The 25364-nt window shown below is 35.0% G+C and overlaps 1 protein-coding gene across 1 annotated transcript in view; it reads right to left on the reverse strand.

Moving 5' to 3' along the window:
• Positions 1-25364, reverse strand: part of LOC129804698 (uncharacterized) — a 230411-nt gene that overhangs the window by 3470 nt on the left and 201577 nt on the right. Inside the window, exons 10-13 of the mRNA XM_055852238.1 lie at positions 9978-10165; positions 5840-6562; positions 337-1058; positions 64-282 (exon numbers count right to left, since the gene is read on the reverse strand). Coding sequence (XP_055708213.1) covers positions 64-282; positions 337-1058; positions 5840-6562; positions 9978-10165 — 1852 coding nt within the window. The remainder of the gene's footprint in view (positions 1-63; positions 283-336; positions 1059-5839; positions 6563-9977; positions 10166-25364) is intronic.

Raw genomic sequence — 25364 nt, forward strand, 5'->3', positions numbered from 1 at the left:
TTTCGTAACAAAATTTTTTAATGCAAAAAAATAAATTTGTTAAAAATAAAAAAGCGTTCTTACTTGGCGCCGTAGAGAAGAGGCTGTGAATTTAGCCAATCTTCTGAGAATATGTGAAGTGCTGACGCTTTGTTGCCCTGTTGCGTCGGACAGATGACTCGCATAACTTTTAGAGGTCTTCCAGAGTAAATGATCAAACGATTCCTTGTATTACATCGCAGAATTTCTTCCTGATTTGGTTCGATGGGCAGGAAGGTTCCCCAAGTCAAGACAAAGAGGCTCCTGAATAAAGGATAGGATAAGGGCAAGTCCTGCGCTTAGTCATTTGAAGCTTACCTTTCTGGGAGTTGTGCCTCAATGTACCACGGTTGGCCCTCACAGGAGGCTTCATGTGATCTTAGTGGATATTCTAATTCGTCTTCACCTCCGGGTCCTTTGAGACGCAGTCGCTTTCGACAATCCGGAACTCGGATAATTTCGTACGAAGCATGGAAGTATACGTCAGCAAAATCTTCAGAAACATTGAGATGTGTCACCACAAAACTGATCTCGAGAGTACGAGAATTTGATTGGAAAGTCAGTGGGGTGTTGTAGATGCTGCTGGTGTTATCGCAGAAACACCCCAGCGGTACCCGCACATCTTTGTAGGGCACGTCGAATATTTTGAGCTCTCCTAGGCGACTCTCACTCTCATTCTCCAGACCTACGCATCTTGGTCGGCCTGTGTGAGTGTTAGATTCTGTGATACAAGTTGTAGAATCGCCAAAAGAGACATTGTGCAGACTGATCCTAATCCTCTCTCCCAAGCCAGCTTCAAAGCGGTAGAGACAGGTAAGATTTCTAGCCCCTCCTCGTCCATGAAGAAAAACATTGCGAGGAGACTGGAAGTCTCCACGACGACGACGAAAGACACGGGAACACAAGGGTGGTATTGGGGTCTCTTCTCCGCGGCGTCCTGACCACAAATCTCCACCCAAATTCGTATCAACAAATTCGTACTGAAGAGCAAATGTCGCGGGGTAAAGGGCTGTTCCTGTTTGCGTATGGAACTCAATTTTCTGAGAAAATAAGACAAATAAAAAGTATTAATTTTAATGTTGGTTCTCATTTGAAAATATTTGAAAAAAAACAAGAGAAACTGGGAATAAGTTACATTATTTTTAGTACAGACATGTACTAAAGCAATACGTCTGAGAAATTTGATTTGTTTTGTAAGGCAAAGTTAAGAAGAAATAAATAGGAGACTAAAGAGACAAATTTTCATGATTGAACATTGCTTTAAGACATTTAAACAGGAGAGGCGTAAAATTTAGTACAGAGCATTTCTGCTTTTTAGAACAAGAATACTCATGATTAATATTTTTCGTAGCACTTCATGGAAGAAGATGAATTATAAATGTAATTTCACAATTTCAACATAAACTTAAATAAAATATTAATGTTCTAAATCATCTGCTTGGTATTTTTAAAACATTTCGATTATTATATTTGATATTTTATCGATCAAATATAAAGGATCAGATAACCTAAGATGAACTATAGGTTAGGTAACTCTTTTTGTGTGCTTTAAAATATTTTTTAAAAAGAAGATTGTGTTGTACTAAATCACAACAATGTTTTAGTACATTCTTATTTAATTTGGTTTTAAAAGGACGATCTAAAATAGATGTGACTTAGGTTAATGATAAAAAATGTAAGAATATGTTGACAAAGTGGAATAGCAAGTACATATTCTTTTTTATTATCTTGTACATAGAAAAAAGTCAAATGTTTGCTTATCGTGTTTTAGAACTAGCCTAGTATTTGGTAACATTGATTGAAAAATTACTATAAGGAATTTAATAAATAAATCCTAACCTAATTATATGACATTAGTTATTTTAAATGAAGCAGTATTAAATTTTGGACAAATTTCTTAGAATTTTTTATAAATATTTTTACTGAGTTTTTTTTTAGAACAAGCCGAGTTTCCATGGCGTACACAATCGAAAAAATGACAATATTATAGAAACTCGAAAAAAGAAAATTTTAAGTCGTAAGTAAATTAGTTTCAAAATAGTACACTAAATTATGTACTAAATTTTTAGTACTATCAATTTTCTTCTAATATTTTTTATAGGATGCTGAGATCTTTTTGATATAAATTTAATATAAAATGTAGATTGTAAGTTACTATAACAAATAGTACTAAATTTTGTACTAAACCAAGAATTCTTGACTAAATATTTTTCCCGATATTTTTTTTTAAAACAAGTCGAATTAAATGAGAGGGGAAAGAAAAAATCGAAGCATAGGATTTAGAACATAAGTTTTTTTTTCAAATATTTTATGTAACAGTTACATAATTTGATGGGCTAATAAATACTGTTATTAGGGGACAGTGGCCTGCCTTTGAATGCAGCAGCCTTTAAATATTTCAATTTTTCTCTTATTTTCCAAAGAAAAAACCCTATTCTCTAAACGTCTAAACTATAGGCAATACAACTAACTATTTTCTATTAACTTCGATAAACAAAATAGAAATTTTGCTTTGGGAAATAAGAGAAAAAATTATGTTTAAAGGCTGCCGCATTTAAAGGCAGACAACTTTCTCCTACCCATTTCCTTTAAATGAAGGATTTATATTTTATTAAGTAAAAATTTTTGCAGGAAATTTAATATTTTGCTGTCTGACGTTTTTCAGTGTTCCTCAAACGTCGATCTATCACTTTAATTCGAATTTGAAAGCTTCTATTTCCTAGAATAGAACGTGTTTATTGACTCGTCATCAGTATGAGATCTTTCACATCCACCCCATGCTTTTATTCAAAGAAACAATAAAAGTTGTCATTCTATGAGACAGAGAATATTGAGGGATTGTTTTCAAAAACTTTTTCGACATCCAAATTGAAATGGGTGTTTTTGTCTTTCCTAGAAAGTGTTTATCACCATTCTTGTAATCCCTTTTTTTCTCATTTTCCAGCCACTAGGAAAAAATGAGAAAGTATATTTTTCGTCCCATAAAATCGCTCAAAGTGACAAATTGATGACATGTATGTTGTAAGGAGGAGTGCACAAAGTGAAAAAGCAGTAAAATGGGAGAAAATAGATTGCAAGTGGGTGGGAAAATGGTCACCTTCCATCCAAAAAAAAAATAGCACAAGAAGGGAGGCGCATTTTTCTGCAATGCGACATCACCAAAGATTCCTTCGTCAGCGGGAAAAATTCTCAAAGACCCGCACATCATGTGAAGGTGACGTATTGTTGCTGGAGGAGGAATTGAGACGATTTTGTGCACTATCGCAAAACCAGAGAAAAATATGCTCCCTCCAGGGGATGGTCTTTAGAGGTGCCACTGCTTACAGAAAGAGGGAAAACTTTCACACGGAAGGGCCACAATTGCTCCAACACACCCCGGAAAATAATAACAAATGATGAACTTGAGCATTATGGGGATTTTCCCTTCTTTGTGGAAAAATCTCTTATCCTCATTGTTGGTAGCTCAAGCCATCTATCCTTCGGATGATGATAAAAATGCTTGGAGAACTTCAGGATGAAAGGAATGAAAGATACGACCAATTGAGTATAGTATTACTTCCCATTATATCATGTCTTTCAGTTTACTTCTGGGAAATCCTGCACTTTCTTAAGACTTTAGTGAGGATGATTTTGTTCGAAGGATTCAATTAACCCATTTGAATTAATTGATACTTTTGCTGAGAATCTATTACTCATAGATTGTATATAGTTTTGGAGGTTTTGGAAAATATCTGTTAATATGGAAATGCTTTAGGTTTACCAGAAACTTTATTCCAAAGCGCTGTATGCGCTATTCCTGTAATATATTGGAAGTAATCTTTCCGTAATTCTTTTTCAACTCCGAGGACTGGTTCAGGGCCTATAAAGTCCTGATGTGCACCAATCTTCGCGATTTTATCTGCTATTTTAAGCCAGAGAATTAAAATCTTTAATCCAATCATGGAGACAAATGGATGCCTGACAGAATAGCATGGAGACCAATGGGTGCCAATTACCTGATCATGGAAAATAATGGGTGCCGATTTACCGATCATGGAGACTAATGGGTACCTAATAGACTATCATGGAGGCAAATGGATGTCTAACAGGATATCATAGAGACAAAATGGGTACCGATTAGCTGTTCATGAAAACTAATGGGTGCCGATTATCCGATCCGATTATCGTGTAGTGTGGTTTGATCAGCGTCGATCAGCCAATTATGCCGACTGTTCGGCACCGATCAGATGATCCTAGTGACTAATCAGTACTGCTTACCGTTCAAGCGTTCATAGAAACTGATCGGTTCTGAACGACTGATCTGTCACTTAAGATTCATTCCCTGACCACAATTATTGTCCTCCTGTTTTTAAGTAATTGTGTAAGAATATTTCGAGTAAATTAAGTTAATTGTATTACACTCTTGATATATTCTGTGTCACTTAATACAATGACTGGAAATTTTTTTTGTAAAAAAGCATTTTTTACAAAAATTATTCCTATAGTGTGTAGAGGCCTTAAGTGAATTTAGATCGCTGATTATGAACTGACTGTCAAGTCTTTCTTTTCTCATAAGAACCTTAAAAAAACCACATGTAGTAATATGTAACATATTCAGAGATTTTCTTGAATTGTCAGAGACGTCAAATGTAAATTCAACACCAGGGGGTTCTGGACTCTGGAAGTCCTAGACCATCTCGTGATAAATTGAATTTTTAAGTTGTTGCTGCTAATACACCTTTCCGATTTACTGAATTTATTGAATAAAATTAAGTCAAATTTGTCTGACACTTTATGACTCGCCTTTCAATCAAAGAAAATCTGGCCTACTCGTTGACAGTCCAATTTTGATTTCAGTGTCAATTTTGATTTCAGTGCCAATTTTGATTTCATAGGTGTGCTGGAGCCATAAATATTTATTTCAATCTGTCAAAATTTATCGTTTTGGTATTTATTTAAAATTAAATTGAACTTTGATTGCTCTACACGAAATAGTTAGTCGGTGCTTAAGAAATAGTTTTACTTGGCTTTAATTTACTTTTTTGAGTTTCTGTTTCAAAGCTGTCAAAATTATATCGGGGTTTCTATAAGATAACTACAGGTTTTGACAGTTTTCAGTTTACCGTAAGAAAATTCAATTTCAATTTCAATTCCAATCAATTTGATTGAATGAGTCAAAAAAAAATCTAACATTTTGGGAACAGATCAATAAGTACAATTTTAGTCGACTGAATTTTACTGAATCGAATTTCCTGTCTAAATAAATTTTATTTAAATATCTTGAGCATAAAATGTAGAAATGAACCATAAAACCAATAATACAATAACATGGGTTAATTCAATATCTATATTTTAGCAAGATTGATTTTACTTTTGAAGTAGGATTATCTTACTCGGAGTTAATTAAAAATATAATTGATTTCATATGTTTCTTATTCTCAGTAGGTATATCCTTTATTCTCTTTGTTCGTCCAATGACAAGATGCTCAATGTTTCTTTTATTGCAAACATTGATTGAAAGACTATTTTTAGGACATTCCTAGATTGTCAGCATTAACTGCCTTTCGTGAATAATTTTAATTTTCCAGCCGAAATACCAAAAGGCATGAGGGAGATATATTTGAGAAATTACCATTTTAATAGGCTCAAAATCCCACACTCCCACTAACTTTGGAGCCATTAATCGAGAAAGTTGAATTGAGTGGCGGCATGTCACATAAATTTCAAAATTCCCATGAACCTCTCTTGTAATTAAATCGATTGTTTGGGGGAGAGAAATAGCGGATTTGAAAAGCAATTTAACATGCTCTCAATTCCCCCATCGATTTACCGTGAGACTTACCAAATCATTTCCGGCACTGACGTAGCTTTCGAGTGGGGTGCATGGCCTGGTCTTGGAAGTTGTTCCACTGGCTTCCTTTAGTGCTGTATGGTCACAGAGTTTGGGTGTTTCATTGTCGAAGATCTCCAGGAGGAGCTTTCTACCACCTCCAGCATTTTTCTCCTGTTGCATGAAACGATTGCTGGGTGGCTTCTTGTAGCCTCCAGAGCTCGGATGGCCTACGAAGCCATCTAGGGAGATGACTGTGTTGGTTTCCGGTTGCCGTTGCAGAATGTTGTTCAACTGGGCTCCGGAATACTGATTGTGGGTATACTTGGTGTTTGCGATGTAATTGAAGGTCTCTTTGATATTGGACAGACCATTGTTGAGTTTATCGAAGCGATTGGGTGCCGGAGGAGCTGGAGAAGGTACAACACTTCCACCTCCGTAAGGGTTGTTGTGGTTGAAGACGCTACTCCTCGTAGGTCCGTAGATGTAGTTGTCCACCGGATTCCAGGCATTGTCCACATTCACCCGGCGGTCATTTGGGGAGGGCTGCTGATCAGCAGGGTAGTAGTAGTAGCTGCCAGTCACCGAACTGTTCATTGTGGGATGAAAGGGACGCATATTCGGTGGAATAGTTGAGGTGCTTGCGGTGGGTCCGGAAGGGAGATTTCGGCCGGACGTGGCAGTGATTGAGCTGTCCCAGACACGAAAGCGAATTATCCACGGTGGCACGTCGGTCTGGTGGGAAAAAAAGTGTGAACAAAGGCGTCATATTTCCTGACCTTTTTTGTACGTTCACCACTCATCTGGTGAGATTTAGAATGTATCAGAGTTGAGAAGGTTCTAGATCTTAGTGTAAAGTTTTTATGATGTTTGTTTTAAAGAACTTTTTTTTTATAGAATTTTATAGAGTAAGGATGGAAGGACCTACAGTAGACTCTCGCTAATTCGGCTCTTTTAAGATCGGACTACTTTTTAGTTCGGGCAGCAGTTAAATTTAAAAAAAGTTTGTTGACATTTTTTAAGTTTAATTATGATTATCGAGTGAAGAAATTATGCTTAAATTTGCCATGGTTTGTCTTAGTTCTGATATGTTTTTGCATTATTGAAGGGTTTTCATGAAATTTATCATAAATATGAGTATGTAAACTCAATATATGCATGCAAATGAATAAAAAATCGTTGCATTTCAAAAAATATGTCGCCCGAATTTCTCTCTAATTCGGATGACATTGTGGTCCCAAATGCCCAAATTTGAGAGAGTCTACTAAGATTTACTATTCTCTGTGGGACCTAATAACTTTTAAAATTCTGGAAATTGTAAATTTGGATCAATAGGGTTTATTCAAGATCCTTCAAATGAAACGATCCGGGTTGTACTATTTTAATTCGTTATAGGAATAGTTCCAGGAGTTTTCTCAATCTGGTAGGCATATAGGAGGGTAGGAAAGTTTAATTCAAAGGATACAATATCTAAGAATAGTACCATTAAATTGCCCAAGCTGAGGTGAAACAAACTAAGTATTCACTGAAAATCCGGAAAAATTAAAATAACATTCCGGAAATGTTAATTTTACCCTGCAGTATTGATCCAAAATCGGTGTAAATATTACCCTTTTTAAGTGTATTAGGGGTGTAGGGGTTAAAGGTACTCATTTTCATGTTAATTCTACCTTTAAAAAGGTGTAGAATTAACATTAAAAAATGTTGATATATTTTTACACCTAAAAAGTGTTAATCGCACTCTCTTTTTTTTCTCAGTGTTGATTTGAACTACCCTTCCCTCTCCTATTTAGCCTTAATTTTCTTTTTTTCGGAAGTCAGAATAACATTATTTGTCTTGAAATGTATCGGATAGTATATTTAGGGCCTATATACACCTGAGACAACCTGAGGATTAGCTATTTAGTCTATTCTATATAATTAAATATAATTCAAATATTAATTAAAATAATTTTTTACCGATGTTCCTCTAATTAAGGATTCCGTAGGAGAGATGTGTTTGACGCTTAGGAAAAACTGTGCAACAAACAAACATGGGGTAGCATTGAACACTGATTTTATTTCTAAACCACTTAGACTATGACGACCACATCTTCTGTGGATAAGCTTCCCTTTATGAATTTAAATAGGTCTGGTCCTCTAAAGTCTAAAATCTAATTGAATAATCGTAGAAATCGGTGCTACCATATGTTCGATGGTGCCCCAGTTTCTTCTAAGGCATATACGTGAGATTATTTCCGTATGGATTGTACGCTTTAATATTAAAATATCGATTTCTTCATTATGTAATTTTTGCATTGAAGAATTTTAATCATTCTAGCAGTTTTGACATGTTGTTTTCATTATAATTATATTGCATCAAATTTTTAAAGAATAAGCTAGAATGTGAAGTATTTCTGCTTTTGAAAAATAATATAGATCCAAAGCCATGAAATATTCAATTCTTTTATTTTTATTTTTTTGTAAAATTAAGTAATTCACCCCTAAGAGTTCTTGTTCAAATCACGGCAGTTTCAGCTCCAGGGAGAGTCTAATATAATCGAAAGTCGCATCCTGTCTATCTGTTAAAGTTATTACAGCCTTCACTTCCCACTCAGACGGTTAACCCTAAGGAGGGACACGGCACATTGTGTACCCAATCAGTCTTTACGGAATTCAGAATAACGGCAGGAACTTTTGCCGCGGAACCGATTAGTTTTACAATTTTATGTTAAGTCAGATCAGAGATTAAGTGAAATTCTAGCAGTTCTAGCTAGAAGATCCGTAAGATAATTTACTTTTTTCCTTAATTATGTTATTGTTTACTTACAGACTTTAGACTTTTGTTTATTTACAGACTCTTTAGGTCACCAGGAATTTTTCTGACGTTAAAGGTGTTCGGATTGCATCCAGTGAGCTTCACTGCACTTGATTTCACGAGGCATGGGACTGACAACCTCATCCCGTATAAGAAAAAGTTTCTTCAACCAGTTGAAGGAACTAGTTCCTTCATGGAATGTTGTGCCAGCATTATTATTATTATTGTTATTATTATTTACAGACTGCAAAGTATTTGTTAATTTTCTAGCAGTATTACGTTTCTTAATTTACGGGATCTTAAAAAAACTATTTTTCGGTTTGTTGAATTTTAAATACAAAATGCTCGGGGATTTTTTGGAAATAAATTACCGTTGAAAGTTATAATTATAAAAGCCTAACTATGTATAAGTTCTAGCAAATCACTTGAATCTTTTTGAAATTTCACTAAAAATTATAAAACTACAGATAAAAATTCTAGCGGTTCTGATTCTCGGGGATCTTCTACTACAAAAACTTAGGAAAATCAAAATCATTTTATTATTGATTTCAGTTTATAGTCATTTTTTTGTAAAACTTACATTCTAGCAGTTTTTATGTTTTTATCTTAGCTTAGAAATCTAGAAATTATGGTTTTTATTCACGTAGTTTAGTTTTTTCTTTTGCGAAACCAAATGGAGCGAATTTAACTAATCTAATCTGAAAACCGTTCAATTTTCTTTTCACTAAATGAAGATTAAATTCATATAGGGGAAGTGGGGCAACTTTGAATTGGTGCACCTTTGAAATAGGGCATTTTTCTAAATTTTTAAATGGAACTGGATGATATCACGATATAATTGTGCTTCTCAAACTTCTGAAGCTAAATTACATTACATTAAAATTAATTAAATTACATTACAATTACATTACTAAATTAATTAAATTACATTACAATTAAAATTAATTGAAGGGGGTACCTCTTAGAAAGGAAAATGAACAATACATCCTTCTTACTGTTTCAACTCTGTATTAATGTCCAAGACTCCTTAATAGAGTCACTGAACACGCCTTCAAAGAGCAAAATTCTTCATATGGGGTCATTGGGTGAGGGTTTGGGGATTTTATAGGATTTGATGTTTAAGAGCTTTTTGACTTTTAAAGCTACTTCTGGTTCTGTGAATTTTAGTCTCTCAAACAGCGACAAGCACTCCAGTGTGGCAATCAATGCTCCCAGTGGAATCGCATTATGATTTCTCGCTTCAAGAATTCTCGCTTCAAGAATTCTCGTATTTTGCATACAATCCTCTTGTTTTCGAGCATCCTGGATCTGTGAAATGCCACACTGGAGGATGTCACTGTATATAACACTCACCTGGCCAAACGTTGTGTTGTCTATTACGGGTGGCTGGAGGATTTGCAAATGGTAGCTGGTGAAGTAAATCCACACAAGATCCGTTGGATAGCCGTGGAAGTAGTAGGTGCAGGTTGTATTGGGCGGAAGTGTATGACGGGGACTCAGGATTCTACCCATTCTTCCACGTCGAGACATTAAAACGTCATCTGCAGACAAGAGAGATGAGTGTAATTAAACTTTTTTTCTTCATGATGAAATAAATTTGCTTTTCATTTCAGGTAAGATAAAAATGAGTTTCGCAGTTTTTCCCAATCTGCTTAAGTGTTTAACCCAATCTCTTTCAATGCACCGAAGTTCAAAGACAGGGTTATGCAAATTGAATTAAATTCATCTTGAAGCTTTATTTTTTGAAAAATTCTAAAAGGAAATAAAAATATCAAAAAAGTATTAGTGCTCTATTTGAAGTAATTAATAATTCCATTATGGCAATATCACGCTACTTTATGTTAAAATTATGCTTTTTGAATTTTAATATTTCTTTACTTATATTTTCTTTTTTTTTTTGTGTAGAAATATATTGTTTAGTTTTACAGTTCTACAATAAACTGATAAATTGAATATATAAAACATAAAATAAGTTTAGGTAATATTTAAGATCAAAACAGTTTAGATTCAAGAAGGTTTCTGATATATTTATGTTAAAAACGCTTTATTGGATCAAGCAAAAATTATCTGACATTTAGATTAGATTAAAAAAATCTGGTAACAAAGTAAAACCGAAAGAAATCAGAATAAGATCAGAAATCTTCCACGAGTAGGGGGAGATGGGGCTACTTTGAGCTATGGGGCTACATTGTTATACAATTTTTTCGCATATTTCTAATGGAAACTGGACTTAAACATGATGCAATTTGGACAGACAAAATAATTGTGGATATAAATAAAATATTTGTAAGAACCATCTTCATTTAGAAATTGGCGAAAAAGTCGTATAACAATCTAGCCCCACAGCTCAAAGTAGCTCCACTTCCCCCTATGCAAAATTTTCTGATGCATAATGCCATTTCGCGTGGTTTTTTTTTGGTTCCGAAAATGTGCATAATCAGGGGATCCCCTGTAGGGTAGACCGGGTAGATTAGCCACCTAATGAAGTTTTTCATTGCGTATAATTTGTATAAAAAATGCTTGTATGAGGGTGATAAATATTTTAATGAATAGTAAGGGAAGTATTAGAATAAAAAGTGATTTCCTCAATATTCCTTCACTATCTAATATTAAACGTGGCTTATTCTGCCACAGTCTCCCCTATTCTGTATTTCAGAAAATTCTTAGGTCAACTATAGATTTTCAGGGAAAAACGGAAATTTCCGTCTAAGCTAAATTATTCTGAACTAGTATTCCCTCAAAGGGACGTAGTGCCACCTAAGTAAGTCTTTAAGTAAATAGTATTACAGTTCTGGGAGTTAAACTTTATACTATTGAAATATCTAATACTCAAAAACATTTTTGTTTACAAAAAGCGATAAGACATGTACATTTATAGCGTATAAAATTAATTATATGTGAGAATAATGTCTAAGAAGTAGGATTATGATCCTGGCATAATATTTTTTTTTTTTGAAATTTAAATGTGACTGTTGTTTATTAATTTTGTTTAACATTTGTGTCATATTTCTGGCTAATTTTAGTTAAATTGAGTACAAATCTTTATTGTTAACGGTACGTGAAGTTTTCAAATGAAATAATTACCTATTTCGTGAACAAAAAGGGTTTTTTCTGAAGTGTCTGAAAATGCTTCAATAGGAAACCCCGGAAATATGATTTTTTGGAGATATTTTCTTATTATTTTAGATGAGAAAGGAGAAAAGACCAGGAATAAGAACAAATCCTGCACTTAGGAGAAGCTCAACAAGGTTTTGGAAGCCTTTCGTCGCGGTTTCACTTACACTGTTTGTCTCCAATTAGAAACTTTCCCTTGTCTCCATTTGGATTAATTTGTTTCCAATAGAAGCATTTGACACTCGCGTATTTTTCTTGTATTGAAGAATAATAATTTTTAATAAAGAATAACATTCTAGAAGAGACAAGGAGCAAATTTATATAAATCTCATCAGAAAAAATATGAACTTAATGTGTTGAATTTTCTGTGAAAGTTAAAACGTCTGGAAATGGTTTTGAATTATAGGACATTTACCCTATGGTAAAATTTTGTGATCATATTATTTTAGAAGTTAATGAGAGAGTTTGATGACTAATTAAACCGAAGTGAGAAATCACTGTAATTGCTCGTTTATAGAAATTTAAGATTTTAGAAATTGGGTTTAACGTCTAGTCAAAATGAAACTTTAGTAGAGTCATATTTGGCGCGTTTATAGCAGTTTATATACCTACTACGTGAAACTGTTATAAAAACAACCAAATTAGACCATGATTTTGATAGGAAAACTAATGCACTAGACAGATTTACGGCTTAACCCTTTAAGGACGATAGGGACACCGGTGTCCTAAAAAAAAAGTTTTTTTTCCTACGGTCTTCTAAAGTTATGTTTTGCTCTAAGAAGTCCGAAAAAAATATTTTTTATTACCCCTAATTTTTGGCCCTTTCGTCATTAAAGTGTTAAGCCAAGGGACGGCTTAGTGGGAAACTGCTGGAATGTAGTATAATCATTATTGTGATTATAATTACGTTAAGCGTTATAATTTAAAAATTAATACTTACAGTAGACTCTCACTTATCCGTGGACTCTTTTTCCGGGTGACATAAAAAAATCCGTGAGACAGTTAAATTTTCAAATTTTTTTTGAGATATTGTCCCCGTTTTGGGTTTATTTGTTGAAGCAAATGTGATCTATCTACTGTAACTCTTTCTCATTGTAACTTTTTTTGGACAGTACGTATGTTTAGAGAGAATGTCGATTTGATCAGGTCAGAATTCACTCAAGAAGTCGCTTCATAAATTTCCAATGTAAACAAAAAATCGTTGGATTTCAAACAATTTGATGGGGATCAATCTTAAAATCCGTGTGACATTTTGGTCCCGCTCTCACGGATAAGCGAGAGTCTACTGTATAGAATTTTTTCCATAGCGAAAAGGCCCTGTTACATAGTCTATTATAATGTTTTTTTTTAATGTAAAAAGGGGATCTTCCGTGATACTGACATACTTTTCTGCCAAAATTTATGAGATCGTCAGATTATTGTTATAATTACACAATCAATACATAACATAGCATAATTTTCGTCACGCACCTATAGATAGCGTTAGAGTCACTTTTACGATCAATCAATGATCAACGGCTGAGGTCGAGAGGCTCCATTCGGTTGTACGTGGAGAAGTTTAAAGCTCGAGAAATTTTAATACAGGAATAAACAGAATCGTAAATGGAATAATTAGGAATCACGGAATACCCCTATGACAAATTAAAAAAATTACGTATTTAGAATATATAGAAATTATTTAGAATAACGGAATACCGGCACAAATTTTCGACCTCGGTTACCTACCCCTTGTTTATAGAGAATTGAAAAATGTTCGAATAATTTTTCCTGAGATTTGATAAATGGAACAAAAATAAACACCCAAATTCCGAATTAGAGCATTTTGTGACATCTTTTCTGTTTGTCCATTTATTTTTGGGGGAGAAAGTGAATGATCTCTAGGGAGGACAATTTGTGCTTTTTGACTTGAAGGGGCTAAAAATAAAAAATAGAAGAGACGCCAGAGAAATATTTCAATTTGACAATTTCACAATTTTGCAGACGGATGATTATTTGCCACCCTCTCACCAGAACCCTGAAGGCATTTATGACTTGCGGATGGATGACGGCAAGTACATAAACTAGAAAATTATTTGAATTTGCTCCGTGGAAATTCAATTACGACGGAATTTGAATTCCCTTCGTTAAATTTTCAGCTTTAACCCAAACCACCCTAAAAACCAATTGGTCGGGATGCACACCAAGCGAGGGTGGCTGGCAGCCCCTTCATCCATCCTCCAGATTGCTTCAGGATGTCAGTCTGTCTGGAGGTCGGTTGTGCCAGTCGATGGGAGTTGGAGAAAATTTCATTTTCGTCTGGCAAAATGACGAAATATTATGTACACACCTGCAGGGGTAAAATTTTGGTTCGTACACACACATTTAGTATCCTCCACAAAACATCGACAAATCAAACTCTGTCACGTGGATTTTCATTTGCATTTCCTCTTCTTCGCATCATTGATTGCAGCTACCAACATCAAATTACCTCTGTCGAGGTCGTCGAGGTGTTACCCTGTGACTCTTCCTTTTCAAATTCAATTGAATGATTTTCCACAATAGAATTTGTACTTTCGGAATTATCATCGTGATAATTATTAGCATTATATAAATTATTCTTCAAGAAAGGCAGAAATCAAGGAAGATAAGATCCGAAAACGAATAACGCGAATAACACTTTTTGAATAATCTGCATTTACACTATGAAACTATGATTTTGTGTACGGTTTATTTATTCTTTTCATTGTTTAGGGTAAAATGGTACAAGTTGGACAATAATGGTACAATTTGGACAGGGCTTTTTGTCTTGATAAATTTAGTACTTCATTTTTATTTGTATATTTTTAATGCTTTAGTTTTATAATTTGGTTCCTTGTGCTTAAAAACAAATTTTGTACTGTATTTATGAAGAAAAAAGCCATGTCCAACTTGTTACACTAATTCCAAATTATATCACTTTACCCTATTTGATTTTAATTTTCGCTGGTCTCCGTAATCAAGGCAAAACCGTTTTAATTGTTATTGAGACTAAGGTCATCATATCTCCGATTCTAGTAAACTGATTCAATTCTTCATTAAAATATAAATAGATCGTCTTTAATTGACCGATTTCACTGAAACTGATAAAGTTCATAAAACCGACACCAGAGGCGCTACAGTCTCAAATACATAATAAGATATCGGAAAATCAAATTTTGAAGCAACTTTTAAACGAAGATATCTCAAGAACCAAAACTATGAATAATTTGGTAGTTCTTGCAACTTCGAAATGGTAGGGGATTTGCCAGAATTGTCGTAGGTATCATTATATTAAGCTATATTATGTAAAAACTGACACAGGGGGCGTCAGCGTCAGAGCAGATCTAGGACAAGGTGGCTGAAGCAAATTCGGAATCTTACTTTAGGTGGGTCTTGGGATCGACCTCGAAAATCCTTCTGAAGATCGACAGGCGTGGGCTGCTTAACTTGTTCCCTGGGTTTCCTAAGCCTATGACCCCGTTTGGGACAAGGGGGCAAGCGGTTGAAATGAAATGAAAGCTTAATGTGTCTTTGTAATGCCCTAGGCACAATTACGACTTAAGCCAAGAGACGACATAGTGGAAAATGATGGAAATGTAGTTTGACTATTATTTCTAATATAATTAAGCTAAGCCGTCTTTCGGCTAAACCTCAGGTCTGTCAAGACTCTAACATTTGCATCAGAAGCAGGTATATCTTACTGTTACAGGGATCACTTTGCACATTAATTCATTTTTTACTTTTAAAGTGATTAAGTGGATCTATCCGACTTCTGATAGCAATAATTACTACAGATAACATGAGGACATAAGGTCCATTGTACCATTCCAAGACAGCCTACGATCTGACGTCCTCCTCTCTTCCTGGTGAAGACTGATTGAGGAGGCCTGTGGAAAATCTTGCCCCAGAATACCATTTAGCAGGGTACATGAAAATATTCAATGGAACTCTTCAACTCCAGGAGATATCCTGATCTCTAGATCTACTGATGATAGATGATATTTAGAGCGAATAAGGTTTTCTTAAGATATGGGTTAATGTACTGAAGGGTCCTCAAAGGCTGGTTATCACAGTCTAGAACCATTAAGTGGATCCAATATCCTTTGACCCTTGACTGATACACACCACTGTTTTCAGATTGATGTTGCAAGCTTAGAATGTATTAGGCTCTTGAACACTTGACTGTACAGGAAGAAACAGGTTCTTTTCGAACTGACTGTCTTCTGTTGTTTCCAAATTTCAGAAGTTATCAGAATCGGTCTTACAAGTATTCGAGATTGGACTATGTTAGGTATTTGGACGTAAAGATTGCAAACAACGGAGAAGCAGATCGCATCGCTGTCAAATGAGCTAAGATCGACTTTAATAACAGAAGACAGGTACAAGGATCATCAAGCGAACTGGTTAAGTAATAGAGGACTGACGGGTTATATTGTGAAAAACCAGATCGTATCTAACCGAACATTGTTTAAATAAAAATCCGAAGAGGACGTCCATTGAGGAAGATATGGTACAGACAGACGTTACAATAAAAACCGAGATGATGGCATAATTTCATGTCATTGCTCCAGTCTGTCTCTAGTACCTACTATTTGGACTTCAGACGATAACTTGATGTAAATAAAGAAACGGAATTTAAGCATGTTTTTTCTCCTCCCTTATTTTTTATCCAACATTTCAAAGCTGGATTTCCCCAGTATGACCACCTTCCTCTCCACATTATGCGTGATTGAAAAAGTGAGTGTGATTACTGACACTCTTTTCCCACCAATTACATAGCTGAGGAAGAAACCATTCCACTACGAAATATAGGCGAGTTAATGAAAGAGGTGAAGAACCTGGTCGAAATTTCGTGTTTGTATATTTGTTTCCAGTATTCTATCAAAATGAATTACCTGGGTTGAATCCAATCTGTTTAATGGAGTATATCCAGAGAAAGGACTAGCTAGCTAAACCCAACCCTTAATGAGAGTCTCTTTCAGGGGTGTACAGTGGACAAAACAGAGACCTGGGTCCGGCTTTTTTTTTTTTTACTGAACCTAGAGGTCAAACGGTAAGAGATATCGACTGCCGGTCTTCGATGGCCCCTTTACATAAATCGAAATTTTCTAGAGGAGTTTTTGATCTTTTTTTGAAAAGGTACAATTATTTTATTAATCGTATCGTCGGGATATATTTGTTACAACTCAATCTTTTTGCAATGTCGTATATCCCGTGTTGGAAGAATCTGCTGATTGTAGATCGCCCAAGAGCGCCTTGCCCGCATTATGGATGCTTCTTTCATGCTCCCGGAGTTTTTTGGGAAGAGGCGGTGCATTTGTAATACGTTATATCGCAGTGAAAATGTCGTTTTTCTTGACATTCAAATCTTTGCACCGGGTGAGACTCGGAACTTACGATTGTGAGAGTCGAGCCAGAGATCTCGTCCGCCCAAGAGCCAACGGTCTTGCCTATTGTGCCACTGAGATCCCTGAGGTATAATAAGCGTTTCTTAAAGTGGTCATAACTGCAAAAGGGGGCGCAAACTAAAATTCTTAATAGGTGGAGCTTAGGAGGTAAAAATGTACTACAAGTTCCAGTAAAGCGAAATATTATCTGAAATATTAATGGGTTTCATTGTCAGTTAACACATCTGAAGCCAAACAAAGCCAAGTTATGCTTCAAACTCTGAAAGCAAATATGAACAACAAAAGATGTCTCAGAGAAGAATTGATGCACCCCTTCGGTGGAAAATACCATGGGAGTTTTCAAGTGGTTGAATGCGATTCCACGAGAGTTCTGCAAATTAAGTGCAAGCAATTCCCGCGGAAGGGGATGGTGTTTGTTTACCAAGTGAAATCGCTGATAAAGTAGAGCACTGACACATATGTGCTCTGTACTGATGGAAAAGAGATTCAAATGTCTCCCATACCCTGGGAATATATAGGTGCGTTCTAGTCAAGGAGATGAGGAGAGGGCCCAACCGCATGCAGTTGAGTGTGCTTCCGACAGGCATCCTGGAGGATTTTGCTTTAATCATGCGGTTCTATGAGTTTGCTCCATGTTGGGAGCCCTATGCAAATTTATATCGCTTTTCTGCATGATTGGGAGCAAATCAATGGAACTGTTTTTTTCCCCATAGAGAGATTATTTTTTCCCCGCCTTATTGAGGAACATTTTTTTTCTGCACCCTACCTCACCTCCATGATTGCTTCCCATGATCCTGGACGATATGGTGAAAATGCAAGCGAGTGTGAATGTGAAGCTATTCTATCTTGCTCTTCCCTGTCCCAACAACACCTCCACAGAGTGCAATGTAATTTAGTGAGAAAGTGAAAATTTTATAGAAAATCCAATTACCACCTAATATTGCTATGATACTTGTGGTCAGTGGAATGTGAAAATTTCTAATTAACACCCAGTCACATTCACCCAAGTTCCGCCCATATTCTGCCACTGAAACAATAACTTCCGGCTATCATTAGAGGACTGAATACCCCAGGAATTTCTCTCATTATTGTGCTTTTTTCTCGCTTTATTCATTGCCAAAGCAAAAATCCATTAGTGAATATAACCCATCTATAAGAAATTTTACCGTACCAACCCCTGAGATGAGAATAGAAATGCAAAATAATTAACTTCTTTCCATCCACTATACACTTCAAGCTCAAACTCACAACGATCTACTTCTTTCACCGTCTGTTCCCCTTGGAAAATTTTCACATGTTCTTGTGCCACATTCGCAATTTCAATTTTGTGCGGGGATGAAGAAAATGCAGAGAAAAAAGCAGCATCTTGAGACGAATACGCGATTAAAGTCTTGGGAATTGTTTGTTGTGTTCAGAAAAAAAAACCTTAAATGATATTGAGCTGAGAAATGGTAAATCCTCCAAATTGATTGCTTTCTTTTTTGTGGAAAAGCGAGATTTACTATTAAGCCAAGACACTAACCGTGTTTTGAATAATTCTAAAAATGTGTTATATAAGGTGAGTACCCTCACTCGTCCGGTAGAATTATGGTGCTATTCCAATGAAAAAGTGATCATGTTTTTTAGCACATTGCTGTTCTCAAGTACTAAAAAAGACCATGTCTGTTCTCATACGTCATTTCAAGGAAAATAATGAGTAGAGAATATTAATACTGCAGGCGAACTTTTCACCACTGAGAATTCACTGGAAAACTCATGGAAAACCTGGGAAAACCCGCGGTTGAGGCTAAAGTTGCCAACTCCCCAGCCATCCAACTGCATCACGCCACCAAGCTGACATGATAGGTTACTCCACACTGACTGAATATCCGATGGCATTGTGATCGGGTGAAAGCTTACTCGGAGGGAACATTCAAATTCGGATTTCGGTTGAACTTTCCTTTTGTGTCGGTTCCTGTCATGACTATTTGGCGATTTTGAAACACGACGAGGACTGGGGAAAATATGATGTTTTTGTGTAGATTGAAGAACCTTACATTTTAACAATCTTGTCAAGAAAATGTAGAAAATACTATGAAAGTAAAAACATTAAATTAATCTTGTCGATTTCCCAACTGGAATCCGAATTCGAATATTCCCACCGAGCAAGCTTTCACCCGATCACAATGCCATGTGACATTAATTGTAATAACTTGTGAGAACAGTCATGTTCTTTTTAGTACTTGAGAACAGTAATGCGCTAAAAAAACATGCTCATTTTTTCATTGGAATAACACCATTAATTATTCAATTTATTTATATTTGCTATTATCTGCTATAATATTTACGTATATTTATAATAATATTTAAATAATACGAATCAGTGACAATTTCATAGAAATTGACCATCAAACATTTAAAAATTAACTAACCGGTCGAGTCGAGGACACCGGTCGAGTGAGGGCACTTTACCTTAGAACAGTTTTCACTTTATAAATACTGGCAAGACATACATATGAGAGCAATTGATAATTTCAGTCTTTACGGTTATCGAATTTGGATTTAAAATAGAGGAGTGATTTTCAGCCAAGACACAAACTGTTATTCAACATCCATAACCATTCAATGATCTAACCACACAAGTCAATGAAATGAATTCATGTAACAAGTATTATATAGTAGACAATGTATTATTCGGACTTTCTCCTTATTTCTGTTAACTCTGACAAGTCCGATATTAAACTTAAATTAAAGTGTATTGAATATAGTGTCTTTCGTTTCATATTATTCCGATTTGGATGATTACTTCCAGTATTTTTCACTTTTGTTTCAAAAAATGGCTACCAAACATGGCTCTCACTTTCAGCGAGGTCTGCACACTGTACACAGTTGTCTAACCGAAAAAATTGATCAAACCCGGTAGCCTAATTAAACGTCCGTTTCAGGAAAGATCGATAAACAATTTAAGAAATTAAAATGAATTTGAAATTGTTTTCTTTTTTTTGGCTTCGAAAGGCATTGTTATACAATGAGCCAAGACACGAACCATTGTGGAGTTTGAAGTTAATCTGTTACAAGAAATGCGAATAACTAAAACTATAAGGCATCTACACAATAAAGAAAATGATGGTCATATTTGACAGTATATTTACTGCATAAGCTATTGTCTTCATTATGAAGATAAATCTCTACTATGGTATGGGACATTAATAATTTAGTTAAATATTTTGGTAATTATTCAAAATATTTAGCAATTTTTAAGATAAATTTGGATTGCCAATTTTGATTATTCTTAAGCAAAGACACAAACCATATTTATCGTATATCTCTTAATATGCAAGTGATAAGAAAGCATTGATCGTCGGACAACGAATTTTTTCTTATTTTATTTTATAATTTAAATGTTATTTGTAATTAAATAACTCTGGAGAACCTTTTGGTATCCATATTCACAATTTAAGGACGTTTGGGTCACTGGTGAGCCTAAAATAAATTTTTTTGTACGACCATACCATGTACGGTTATGTCTTAAAGGGATGAGCCGGTCGACCATTTTTTAAAATAAGTTAACCTTATTCGCTTTAAACTTCATCAGTTCACATTTGAATCTCATAAAGCATATTTTTACTTAGTTCTTTTTTATAATTAGAATAAAATAGGGTGGTTTAGAATAATTTCTAATTTTAAAATCGTCTTCGTCATTAAAAGATTAAGTCGAGACACACTACCCTCATCTTGTTCCATTTACCGAAAATCTGTTATAACAGTTATTACACTTTTAGATCTTGAAAATTGCATTTAATATGGAATAATATCACCCTCTTACTAGATTTTATGTTACTATTTCCTATTAAATTAAATTTAAAACTCTGTTATGAAAGTATAGACATTCAGTTTTAGCCAAGACACACTACATTATTTTACTTGATATTATTAAATCACAAATTAATAATGGTGTTTTGAACTAATTAATCAAAAATCTAAATTTTTTGTTGAATCCTGAAGAAAATTGATTATATCTGTATTACTGTCTTTTGCTTTACGGTTTTATAACATTGTTAAGCTAAGACACAAACCTTCAATTGCACTTAATATATATTTGCATAAATTCATGTGAAAGCAGATACAGCTGAATCAAAGTGTGCAATTTGCCATGCAAATTGCGTTTGACACAAGTAACAAACTATATCGACTATAATACAAACTATATACGGATATTGTTATGGTTTAACCATCAAACAATGCAACTGCTCACGAAATTAACTTGTATGTTGAAACTTTAGTTGGAGCTATATACCTGAATGACGATGAATATCAAACGATCCTTTTAGTATAATATGAAATTTGGATGTGTCTGACACTTAATGCTTTTCTCATAAATCTACATGTGTTTGCAAGTTCATTTGGTCCATTTAATGCATTATTGTACCATGCATAAATATTTTCCATCCCCCTAGTTCTCTATGTCTGATGCTTTCAGAAATGCCACCCACTATTTTGCCTCAGTAGAAGGGTAAATGGGTGGTTGTATTAATAAAATTTATTTACGTATAAATGTTGTTATTTCTGCACCACCAAATATGATCTGAGATGGAAATTGGGAGTAAATTTTGCAAATATGGGATGGAGAAAATTGCCGGATTAGTCGATAGGGAGATTTTCCGAGGAAAAGAAGAAAGATGGTGCATTTCACCATAAAAGTGAGAGAGGTTGAGATAAAGATTTGCATTCTCATTTATATGCTTCACCAACATAAATTATCATACGCTGTTCAGAGCATCAATTTACTCGGATTTCCCAGAAAGTTTTGAAAAGCTAACTTTCTTCTTCTCTTTGGTGAAGGTTACTTAAGCTCTTCTTGCTGCTTCTTGAAAGCACAAAATTTTAAAGGTAATGGAATGAAATTATTCAATCCGGTGGAGATTGTAATTCAAAAATTGCAAGACTTCTTAATTAACCAGCTCATAGAGTACAATTTACCATTCATTAAAATTAAATTCATTCAAATTTTTAATTGTCATCATTTAAAATTGCTTTAAAACGGGTGTTTCATTTAAAAGAAATATAGAAAATTACTCCCTGCAGTCTATTGGTTTAAAGGAAATCGAATGCTTACAACTGGAGTTTCTCCAAAAGTAGAGGAAGAGATATTCGAAGATCAGTTTCGAAAACCAGAGAAACGACATTTTGCTTGTCGTTTGCGATATTCTAATTCCATTCGAAGTTCGAATTCCTGTTCGAATTTTGAAGTGCCTGGAGTAGCAAGATGAGTAAGTCTCCCCTTTCTTATGGGGAAAGCAAGGAAACTATGCTTACCACGTGTTTTGAAAATTCGAAATTAATTTTGAATTTTCTACCTATTTAGAAAATTCGAAATTAAGTTTGAATTTTTCGAAAATCAGCGACAAAAGGGATTCGAAAGGAAATTCGAATGAAAGTTCGAAAATTAAACAAATAAGACGAATTTCTATTGTCGTTATTTGTTCATGTATAAAGATTTTCTCTTCACGTTCTAAGTCTTCGAATCGAATTGGAGAAGGGCGTTCATAGCTAACCCTAACCTTTCGAAGTTGATATGCAATTTTTGAAAAGTGTTCTAACTGAACGTTACAATTGTACAGCTGAGACTCTTTATTTGAATTTATTTTCGTGATGATCTGGCTATTCTCAATCTCTATGTTCAGTAATATCCTTCCCCATTTAACAGTTCTCTTCTCAGTGGATCTGTTGGTAGAGTAGTGTCTCTATGACTGTGAGGTCTCGTGTTCGAAACTCGGCAGCTGCAGATTTTTCAGCAGCCGTATCAAATTAGTGCAGTGAATGAATGAAAGAGCAATGCCTAATGCATTGAAAATGCACCGCCTATAAACAAGAGAGGCTGGTACAGAAAAGAGTTCGGCATAAAGAGATATGTCGACACAAATACACATTCACTGCAACTGATCCAACCAAGGCTGGTCTGCCGCAATATAGAAACGGCACTGTGTATGTGCTATTGTGCTGGAGGACCGCCTTGGGGGAGAATGGAGTAATGGGGAGTGCATAATGAGCCCAAATAATAAGTGGCCTGAATGCAGCGGAACCGATAAAAGGTTTAAGACGACCCATAGATAAATCTTAATCTTAAGATCTCTCTTCGGTTGAGTTTTTTCTGTACCGATTCTAAGATATATCAGAGTGAACTTAGTTAAAAACTCGTTGGAAGCTAACGTTTAAACCAACGAGTTTTACAAAAATCAGTAAGTTCCTAGAAACATAGTTTTAATGAAATTGAGGTTCAAACGTTCTGCAATCTTGAAATTCTACAAAATTATACAAAAGCAAACGATTACAGTTTACACATTCTGGTTGACATTGTTGACGATTGAAGTGTCAAGGATACTGAATTTCGAAAGGGCAGACCAATCAGTGCTAATACGGCGAGTATGAGGACTTAAATTTTGGGCTTTCGGTAGATTTTAGAATAAGTTTGGCTTGGATTTGGAGTGCTTTTGTCTCTTCGAAATATTATTACAGAACGGAGCCATTGGCTCCGTTGACTTACAATTTCATTAAAAACAATATACTTTTGATGGACTTGCTTGTCGGTTTAAACGTTCGAACTTCCAACGGATTTTTTGGTAAGTTTTCTCTGATATATCTTCGAATCGGTGTAGATAAAGCCCCAATCGGAAAGAGCTCTCAAATCGGGAAGGTTATTATTACTGAATGAGAGGAGCAGGAAATAGACGGAGACACTGAACTTTTCTTCATGATTTCCGCAATTTTATTCTTTCGTGGATTGCAGCAAGAAATAGGTGCTGTCTTTCTCAATCATCAATATTCGGTTCTCAAATATTCTCTTTCGATCATCGAAGATTATATTGTAAATAAGACCATAGTCTTTCCGTAGTGCCAATGACCCAAGCTGAAGAGCAATCGCAACTGATCTTTGAGAGATCTTCGACATATTTTCCAATGGTTTTGCGAATTCGAATACTTGTACTGTGCTTAAAAAATTTGGAAAAACAAACAATGCTTTATTTTCTATTTTAGTCAGGACACACTTGGGGGATTTTGTTATACTGTTAGGAGAGATTTTCCCAGACGCTTTGACCCATGGGATCGCTTATTCCGAAATGCACCTCATTAATGCACTACACCTTGGTAAATCTTTCTAATTAGTCAGTAATTTGTTTACGTGACAAAATCTCGCTGCAATCTGTTATAATCCCCTACACATGTCTTGGCTATAAAAATAGGAAACAATTTATGTATACAAAATAATTCAGAATTGCATTGTCAGTCTAGGAATATGATGTCTGTGGATATTCGGAAATACTAAACAGAGGTGTTGTGTAATTAAGTCATCATACTTCAATGCAATCACGTGAAGTAAAAACGAAAATACTTCCATCAACTCCCAAAACTTACAAAATTGGCGCCAAGTCAAACAACATTTCCGTTTAAACTTGGCAAATGCCGGTTACACAGAACTTTCGTAACAAAAACCTCCATCACAAAGTTCTCACTGACGTTGACACATCATTAGGCAGCCTTTTTTTTGCTTGCTCATTTCCATTTGATATGCACTTTTAATTGAGAGCCTTTAATGAAGCAAAAGTCATTGGAAATGTGACACCAATTGCAAATTCTACTTTTTTCAGCATTTTTTTTTATTATTGAAATGTAAACTTTGGATCAATTTATATTCAATCCCAGGAGTGAAAAATGATATAATTCAAGCGAATCAATAACCCTGATTGATTCACTGGTGTTTTTTTTGTGTCAGGACGAGGTGGACTGGGCAAAAAAAAATGAAGAGATATTGGGTAAATGTTTTAATCATGTGTGATAAAAAATATATTTAGTGAAATAGCAATGACAGAGAAATCTTCAAGAGATTGTTTGGTATTAGGAACATTTTAGTGCTATTCCATATTGAGTACCCTCGAAATTCAATGTGAATGAGGGGTGCTCGAAGAGGGTACAGGGGGCAGAGTGGAAAGCCTCAATGGATGTCTATATTGGATTTGAGTTGATCCTCTTATTAGAATGATTAATCATCCTGCTATGGCATTGCCATCGGCGTAATCATATTGTGTATGATTGCCATTTGCAGGAGCCACAGCTTTAATAAAGGGGCCAGCAATTCAACTCACTGATACCCAAACACTTCCATGCAGACAGCTACAAAATTATTCCAGCAAAATTTTGTTTGAAATGTTCTAATTAAATTTCTCAGCCAATTTGTGCATGTTTG

Source organism: Phlebotomus papatasi, chromosome 2 (assembly GCF_024763615.1).
Source record: "Phlebotomus papatasi isolate M1 chromosome 2, Ppap_2.1, whole genome shotgun sequence".
NCBI lineage: Eukaryota > Metazoa > Arthropoda > Insecta > Diptera > Psychodidae > Phlebotomus > Phlebotomus papatasi.